The sequence below is a fragment of the Opisthorchis viverrini genome (genome assembly GCF_000715545.1).
Source record: "Opisthorchis viverrini unplaced genomic scaffold opera_v5_152, whole genome shotgun sequence".
NCBI classification, from domain to species: domain Eukaryota; kingdom Metazoa; phylum Platyhelminthes; class Trematoda; order Opisthorchiida; family Opisthorchiidae; genus Opisthorchis; species Opisthorchis viverrini.
In genome coordinates this window covers 295,692-305,349 of record NW_008751808.1, presented here as the reverse complement: position 1 = coordinate 305,349, position 9,658 = coordinate 295,692, and the positions used below count along the sequence as shown (strand labels likewise).

General features: G+C 44.8%; 1 protein-coding gene across 1 annotated transcript in view; it reads right to left on the bottom strand.

Annotated features, from left to right (window-relative positions):
• The window catches only part of T265_06930 (hypothetical protein), a gene marked incomplete at both ends in the record, with an annotated part of 29,506 nt that overhangs the window by 7,213 nt on the left and 12,635 nt on the right, over positions 1–9,658 (bottom strand). Inside the window, one exon of the mRNA XM_009172333.1 lies at positions 7,704–7,881. Within this exon, the coding sequence (XP_009170597.1) occupies positions 7,704–7,881 (178 nt within the window). The remainder of the gene's footprint in view (positions 1–7,703; positions 7,882–9,658) is intronic.

Below are 9,658 nucleotides of genomic sequence, written 5' to 3'. Positions count from 1 at the left end.
CCAACTGAATCCTGGGGCGGCCTGTGTGCAGCACATTCAGCTGGAGAACATCATAAACCAGAGATTCAATTGAGTCTCCCGTGAAAACCAAATTGATTTGCAAATGAGTGTATTTCCCGAAAACAGCCCAATTTGGGTTCAAGTAGATCATAAGTTTGACGGAAACTCGGGGACGGCGCCTACCTGATGAGCCTCAAGAAGGGCGAAACCGGTCGTTGGCTGTCGACCGATTTTCAGCAACCTTGTGAGTAGTTTCCTTTATGAAAAGATTGCTTCTTCCTGACAGATAAATCCACCATGTTCATGGGCGCCGGTTTTCGCGACAATCACCCATTAATCTTCGGCAGCATGAGATTTCCGCTTGTTTTCAAACTTGACTTCTTGACATGCTCCCAGGTTTCTCGCGTATCCTCACTTAAGAATCCGAACAAGCATAAGTTTTTCGAAGAACATGCACGTACTTCCTACTTGTAGTTTCACTCATTTTGTAACCACTTACAAGGTAACTGGTGGCAAAATTTGATAAGTTTAGTGAAGTGCACGTGACCAAACGCATTAGCGAAAAACGAGGAACATGCAGAGCACTAACGGAACCAAAGAAGAGTGTGATAATTGTTGACTCTTTTAGTTTTTTCAACAAATATGGATTACTCGTTAAATCTGTCATGCGCCCTACACGATCAGCTTTTAATGGATGGCTGTTTACACGAAGAGATGCCTTAAATCATTCATCGGAGCTTCGAAGGCTACAGTTCTCAGTGAAGGTATAACACTAACGCTAATCCCGGCAGTGCCTATCAACCAGAACGTTGGCCAGACACTGAAAGCGAATCACTCATAGAACAAAATACCACCCAGTATTGCTGTGATGATGCTTGTAGTCTGGTGATGCCTTGTTCGATTTCCAAAACTAACCAGCCCATAAACGTAACACACTACTCATAAGGTTGCTGAAGCCTCTCCGACAACTCACGACCCTGGGGCTCACTCAGTCACTGATTTCTGTTGGATATTTGACCCAACTTACTGTTTCACTCATTTGCCATTGGCTCGTAATTCACTCTTTCGTATTCTTTTTCATCCAAGTCTCAAGGCATACGTCGCCATTCACCAATAGGTTACGAGTACCGTCTGTGAACCATTGGTGTAGCTGTCGTGCATTATTCAATAACCGAAGCAAATAAGGAAGGACTTGATGGGAACTCAATTAGGACTCTCCAGAATCTTCGGTGTATGCTAGTTTTTGGTCGGTTGGGCTGCCCTTATCGTGTTTGCGGTGGACAGACGTTCAGCATACTGAAGAGTTTGCACAAGCGTTGTCATACCAAGGGTACACCACGACTGTTTTGTTCTGTTTCTTCATCAAAAGGTTGTTTATAACGTTTAGGAGACAAAAAAAACAATGCATTTGAAAACAGATATGCCCACAAGGACCATTAAATATCCAACTTGGCGCACATACGTAACCAGATCAGAAACAGACGCGAGTAGACCCATCAACCAATCATGGTAAGGTATCTCTAATCTTTTCAAACCTTGAGCTGAACAAAACTAGCTCAATACTCATTGATTGATCGTGTCTTTTTCACATGTGCACCACCGTCTGTCGAATCATTCACCTTGATGTAGTTCCACTGAACTGATCGCTATTTTCCAGTGGCGAAGAGCAACGCGCAGACGCGTAACAAGAAAAGATTGCCTGTGATACACGTTTGTTTGTTGCCGGTGGACACCAGATATCGATTAACTAACTTAGGCTCTTGATGAGTGTGTGATTTTGAGATAGATGATGGTGAATGGTACGCGCATGAGTGAGAAGTAAGGTTCAACTAACACACAAAAAATTGAAGTGCTTCATTCTCACCAGAGCTGAAAGTATTTGACACACACGCATTCGATTGAGCATTCCCCGAGTACGCATCACAGTTCAATATAACTTGGGTGTTTTCTGGGTTAATATTGTGAACTCTGCGAAAAAAGCAGACCGATGGACTGTGCGGATCATCAGTTTGATGAACAAAAACACTGATCGTATCGATCGGGAATAGACTTCACAGTGAACGAAACAAACAGACCTGTTAGTAAATTACAAATTACTGGAATGATCTAATGAGTTTGCGAGAATAACAGGTTTTGAATGTAGACATGACAAAAATGGACGCTGTGTCAGACACTGAGATAGCTATCGGTGGACATAATTAAGAAGAGATTTGAAAAAAAGACGGGGGTCTCTAACAGGTTCAAAAATCCCAGTAATTCAGACTGCTTGAACAGTTTAGAACGAAAGCAGTCTTTTCTCAAGAAATACACTCACATTTGCAAATCAGTTTGGTTTTCACGAGAGACTCAACTGAATCTCTCGTTTATGATATTCTATAACTGAATGTGCTGCACACAGGTCGCCTCATGATTCAGTTGGCACGATATTCGAGATATTGCAGTATATTTTCGTGAAGAGGACTACTCACAAGGTTGATGAAAACTCTTCGAAAGCCCACGATCGGTTTCACCCTTCTTGGGGCTCATCAGGTAGGCACAGTCCCCGAGTTTCCGTCAACCTTATGTTCTACTTCAACCCAAATTGGACTTTTTTTTCAAGAAATACACTCATTTGCAAATCAATTTGATTTTTACGAGAGACTCAACTGAATCTCTCGTTCCACCCTTCTTGGGGTTCATTAGGTAGGCGCACTCCCCGAGTTTCTGTTTACTTTATGTTCTGCTTGAACCGAAGTTGCACGAAATTAGCGAAATACACCCATTTGCATGCTAATTTGGTTTTGACAAAAGAGACTCAGCTGGAACCAAGCTGACTCTCTTGTTTCACACAGCCCTGAAACGTCGTTACTAAAAAAAAGGCTGATGGAAACTCCCGGACAGTGCACCACCAGTTTCGTTCCTTTTCGGGCTCATCAGCTAGGCCTAGACCTCGGATTTCGATGTGCCCCCCTTCGCACCGGGCAACACAGTGGAAGTCTCTGCAGGAAAGTTGTATCGTGGATGACCGTCCATTGGTTACGCCTGCTCTGAGCCTACCGGACTACGTGATAAGAAGACAGAGAACTCGGGACACGGCTTTACTGTCAGGACGAAACACACAGAGCTTAAACGTAAATATATAGGATGACTACAGGGCCAACTATGGTCGTTCACTTGTTCGTTCCGTACAGCCAATGGCGGTGTTCTGATCGTGAACACCTTCAGGCCCACTACACTGGTCGTATGTTGCTAAGCCGTGCTTGGTAGGCTCCGCCAACGCCACCTGCTTTCCGAAGGTGTCGTACCGATGGTGACCTTGGGGATGCGTCACTCTCTGCACATGTACTTTTTCCATGCCTGAACGCGTCCTGACAAAAGTGCTCGCTTATAGCTCAGAAGCAACGTGTTAGCTAGCGACTCAAATGAATCACATATAAGTCTGCCGTCAATACCATCTCAGTTTACGAAAGAATGTTTATCCATATCGTGTATACTTCATATTACAGCCCCCCATCACATAGAACACTGCTTCCCATGGTTACTAGCACAGATCCATAGAAATATGGGAGCAGTATGTGTGACAGAGGATCAGACCAAATATTTTACCGGCTGAGTCAAGATCCGGGATCCTGCGTTTGAATCTCCATAGTTAACCAGTTCTCTTTGAGATATCGTCAAATGTTCATTCCTTCTGACTCGAATTTCTGAGTCGCATCTTATTTCGTTTGAAACTACATTGTTTTTCCGTCCTTCTTTGAAGCAGAAACAGCGCACTGACCAAGACTCTACCGCGGGAACCTTAGTTCGGTGTCACGGTGGCTGACGGCGGCAAACCCGAAACTCGCCTACTCTAACCGCAGTAATATGGTCACGGGCATCCCAAAGTACGAAAACGTTTACCCTGTTTAGGTATAGGGGAACAGACGAATTGACGTTTGATTAATGAGTGGACGGGTGAAACAAGCGTTTTTTTTTTTCATAAAGCAAACTGCTCACAAGGTTGCTGAAAACTCTTCGACAGCCCACGACCGGTTTCGCCCTTCTTGGGGCTCATCTGGTGGCGCAGTCCCCGAGTTTCCGTCAACCTTATGTTTTACTTTACTGTTCGTGACAGTGCTCCCAGTAGGAAGTAACTGATTCCGACTCGTAACCCAGATAAAGGAGAAAGCATCCGGGAATGATCACAGCTCAGAATCCGCTCTGGAGTGCACCCAGTGCACTACGTTCATGTTAGACGTACGGAGCAGGCAGCTATGGTGAAGTGCTCTGAAGCTCTTTTGTTGAACGATTGACACTCAATCCATCCCCGGATTCATGCTTGAAAATTACTTCTGAGAATTGCTTGACATTGATAAGGTTTTCGTATGGTGGTAAGTGAACATACTACTACAATAAAACATTGAGTAGTAGAGATCTCGTCCTGTCAATGAGGCCGGGAAGCTAGTGGGATAAAAGTTCTCATGTATTTCGCTAATTTCGCGCGATTTGTGTTCAATCAGAACACAAGGTTGACGGAAACCCGGGGACTGCGCCTACCTGATGAGCCTCAAGAAAAACGAAACCGGTTGTGGGCTGTCGAAGAATTTTCAGCAACCTTATGAGTAGTGTAGTACGTCTCCCTATACTAATAACAATCCATATAGAGGAAGAATAAAATTCACCCGTCTGATAAGTCATCAGTCCTGGAACCAGCCTCAAGTTGGTTCTGTTCATCTTGCCGGGTTTCCTCACTCTGTCTAACAAGTCAGGGTTAGAACTGATAAGACGGGAAGGAAGCCTGATAATCAGAGGCAGAGTAACTGCCTCTGGCCGTGGAACTTAGTTTTCAATTCAACGTCTTATCATTCAGTAGTATATGGTGTCGTGAATAAAACAGACTGCACACAGGTCGCTTCAGATCATCGGAATTCTCTCTTATCTGAGAACAGAAGTGCGGGTAGGTGTGAGCGGGTGGATTATTCACACCTCTGTGGTTATGTTAGGGTTATCGATCACAGCCGTAAGCCTAGCGTGGGTGGATGCGCCTGAAAAGCTCGGATGACAAAAAAACCAATCACCGATCCACCGGGTGGTGACGCTAGTCTAGTGGTAGTGGCAACAGACAAACAGTGAGGTTTGCCGGAAGCGTTCACCCATTGATTTCTTAGTATACGATCAATATATGACAAACAGGCACGTGGAGCTAAGTGGCTTCATACTTCCTGCAGTAAGGATCCGAGGGTACTATGGATACAATATGAAATGCATTTAGCTAGAATAGCGATGGTGAAGACATTGAAATATTGACATGGAATCGTACCAGCCATGTCTAAAGGGCTCTAAAGGGCAGAACACGTACGACCTGTATAGAGTGCACCTGAGGGTCAACCTATGTTCGTAGCTCAGTTTCACAACGTCAGAAACAACGCTAATCTTGTCGCCCAGACTGCTCGCTTTACAACACGGATCACTTGCAGTGAACACGAGTAGTGGAGCCCACGGGCCGGTGGGAAGAGAGATTGATGCGGGAGTTTAAAACACAGTTGGACATGATACGAACAGTGGTACAAAGACTTCTCTGAGGGCATAACGATGGCTTACTGGTCGAGAGATGTTCCAACGCCAAACAGCACTGGATGTATGCGCATAGCAGAGAAGGAACAGGCGGTTTAAGCTGAGCTTAATATATGGTGCTTCAGTCAAGCCTTTGGCACCGCTTGAGAACTGAGGGGACGAGAGTGAACGAGCCTGCTACAAGCCTTCGGTTGGCCCAAACAACATGGCATAACATTGGGTGCCAGCTGCTCACCGTGCTATCAGTGGTCAACTCATGCCTACTGAAACGAGCGAATTGTCTTTGAAGGGTTCCGAGACCCCACTCGCTTGACCAAAGTCCGGACGACCACCGCGATTATCCCACCTCAACCAACTCACACAAGACTCCCCGAAGCAAGGTCACACGGAGCCCGGCTGTCCATTGGATCCACAGACTTCTTTTCGGTCGCCTATATTGCGGGCGTAAGTCGGTTGCAAGAATCTAGTTGCCCGTTCATCCATTTCTGCATTGAATAGGCCTTCGTTGTCTACGTTTTTATGGTGTGATTCGAAAATGGCAGCAAAATGGTTGTGATGAGCTTGGCCGCTTAACCCCAGTCCATCAAATCGCCTGTAAAGACCATTTGACTACCCCCGAGCAAAGATGCTAAAGGAGCTTCGATTTCTCGTGTGGATGGCTCATTTTGCTGCTGAAATGAGTGCTCCTGGAGTTCGTAGCATCAGCACCTTCACGCTGCAGCGATATTCGATTCGACAGAGTAGCGGTCGGTTGGTATTAACACCTGGGAGCTACAAAATGAAAGGTCCATGGCATCTAGAAACTGGAAAATCACCAGTTTATTCAGTTACCAAGCGGGACAGCAGATTTCGTCAAATGGGTGATCCGAGAAGGCAACCTGGGGGCTGAGGACCATGTAAAGATAACGTCTGCGATGTGAAATACTCAGTTGGTGCACTCAGGGCTCATCAACGTAACTCAACAGACAAGGCATTCTGTATATACGTATACATATATATGTTCAGCGGAGTGCGTTGGGCGCACGACACGGCAACTTTCTAAGAGAATATACGCGAGCACCTCTCCTACCGGAAAACCACTAACCTCAACCGTTCAGCCAGGAGCTCAATCGCATCCCACCTGATTGACATCGGGCACGCAGTCATGCCAAATGAGTCATTTCAAATCATTTACCGCGTGCCAAAAAGACTGCCAGTATCTATTCAACGGTGATGCATGACTACAGCCGAGGCAGTCGCTATACGCCTGCAAAATCCGATACTGTGCTGTCAAAAACGCTTCGTACGAACGTTGAGTCCGCCTTGGTCGTGTGACACGAATCAACTGGCCAGGTCACTCAACAGCCCTCTAGATTGTCTCACAGCATCCAACTAGATATGACATGGGGGGCGCAGGCAACCAATTGTTCACAAACCAATCTTCGCAGCATATTTCATTTTTCGCTCCTGTTTTAACGATTAGATATGTACTGACCTGATGACGAGATCCCGAAAAAATTAATGTTCGTCACTGTGTTCTTTTTCAAACCATGGGGATATTTAAGCAATATATATATATTGTGTTGTATATATTGTGTTTCTACAACGACACTACATCTTGGAGACCCTCCTGAATATTTCGGTCGCACTAATGCGTCCGATAAATTCAATTTGACCATGTAGCCGGACGTTGATCGAGGTCCATCCGATCCGCACGAAAGGCTGGGTGAGCATCAAGTCGTGAGTGATGCTCAGTTGAACTGACAATAGTTGATCATACTGCTATGATACGAGAGTTAGATGGTGTGTCGAAAGCATGATATGTGAGCATAACGGACGGCAGTTGGTTCAGCTGCTGGAATAATAGCGGTTTTTTCCCAACACGCTCATGAATCACAGCGCCGACTACCACGTGAGCCATACTTTGGTAGATTTATTAATTCAATCTCGAAGTCTCGGATACAACTGACAAGGGGAAATTCACTCGCCGTAAGTGACCATGTAGGTACGCCCTATTTGTACCAGTGTGTGTGTGTGTGTGCAGCTGCTACTGATCAGATTGTGATAGATCAATGAACTGATGACATGGTTCGATAGCTCTCATGCTCAAATCCTATGATATGCAAAGTAGTGCTAAACAAAACGGATCACTCGCATCCTATAATCGAACGGAAAACATTTTGCAAACTCACGAGGCATCTGTTCCGAAACATGGCCTTGAAGACTGGAGAATATATGGACAAGATTGCTCGATGGCAATGAATTTGCCGACCTTCGACGATCAAGATGGCATCACTGAACAGAAAAGGTTCATCAAAATCGAGCTCTTGCACCGCTGCCTTTTCGGCTTCCTCGTTCTCAGCATCACGGCTGAAGAGAAGTTAACGGTATGAAAACGGTCACGTGGTTAGAAAAACGAAAGGTCAAACAAAAGGTCAAAACTTTTTGTGATAACGAAAGAATCGTAGGTTGAAAAGCGATGGAAAAGAAAGGATTATTGGTGCTTCGACATAGAGGTTTGACCCCATCAAGTGGCCGTACCATCAGTGAATAACGAACGTTTCAGAGTTTGTCACATGAGTTATTATCGATTTAAAACGGCCAGAACTATTGGCCCATGAGCTTCTGAGTGGAGAGAAACGAAGAGTGGCGTACATTTGGAAATTTCCAACAGGAATTGAGAACCATCACGTGATCTTGATCAAATGCATGCAAATAACAATGATGAATATGAAACGAAACGTGAATGGGCCATGTTTTCCAATTCATTATGGACCCCATGGGATGGTTTTTGAAACTCTGCTATTATTGGGACGTTGGAACGACAGTTCATTTAGCAGAAGGGAGGTCGCGACTTTGAAACCCGTCCAATGACGTTCGTCTTTTCGACTACATAACAGTTATTTGGGTCCCTGTTCAAAATTACCCGAGTCCCATCACCGCCTCGTTAATTGAACCCGATAGCCACAGGGTGTCGGGACTACACAAACGTGTGGTTCGCTGCGGATGTCACATGACGGGTTTCCCAGTGACGCTGACAGACATCTAGTGTTACGTCTACCTGGCACAGGTGTGGCAAAACAGTGCGTACGTACAAGTGTAGGGCAGCAACCCATCATATCAGCTGATAAAATAATTGTCCCGTGAGCCCTCTTTCGAGAATGACTTGAGCCACCAATGGAAGTTTGATCTTAACTCTTTGTTTACAACAGCCCTAACATCCATCACAGATACACCAATTGATACAGAGTGAATATCCATCGCTCCCGGACGAAGTAAGTATGATTGTTGATTGTTCCCACTCATTCATCATTCAGTGATTAAATTGATCAAAACCTCGAGGTTGAAAAGTGTCTGTGAGTGTTTTTGTTCCTCAAATGATGGAATTCTCTAGTCAGTCCAACAACGATTTGGATTTTTTTGTGCCCCACCTCCAGGAGGCATGATCTAACTTGTCCAAGATACTGGGTGTGTCTTGTGTGTGACCTCCATCTTGAAGTCTCTGTGATGAACATGACTGATACTCTGTCCAAGATGTGTGTCTTGTGTGTGACCTCCATCTTGAAGTCTCTGTGATGAACATGACTGATACTCTATTCTTTGCTCTATTCATTATATTATTGTTTTAATATTCCATATGCTGTAAATATACGCCAATTCGAATACATACGTGCTACTTGCTACCTCGGTGTGAATGCTGAATTCCTAGTTCGTCTGGTTATACCGATATATGTACGAAAGTTAATTCTCACATTTTGGCGTCGCGATTGGAATAATTCATCATGCCTGCCGAAATAGAACCATTAGATGTTAATTCAACTGTGCGTGACGTAGAGGATTATTTGGAACGGTTCGACATGTGGTGCCTCACAAAATCCGATATGGATGATAAGAAACTCACGGCATATTTCCTACATTTCGTTGGCAAGGAGGCGTATACTTTGATCAAAAATTTAGTATATCCTTAATCTTCAATCGATATTTATTACACTACATTGAAGAAGAAAGTTCTTCAACACTTCAAGCCGATTAACTTCGTAGCAGCCGAAAGAGCTAGGTTCACTATGTTGACCCGCTCTCATTCTCAGTCGGTTCGCGATTTCCTATTGCAGTTGCAGACACAGGCAGCTGAATGTGACTACGGTGC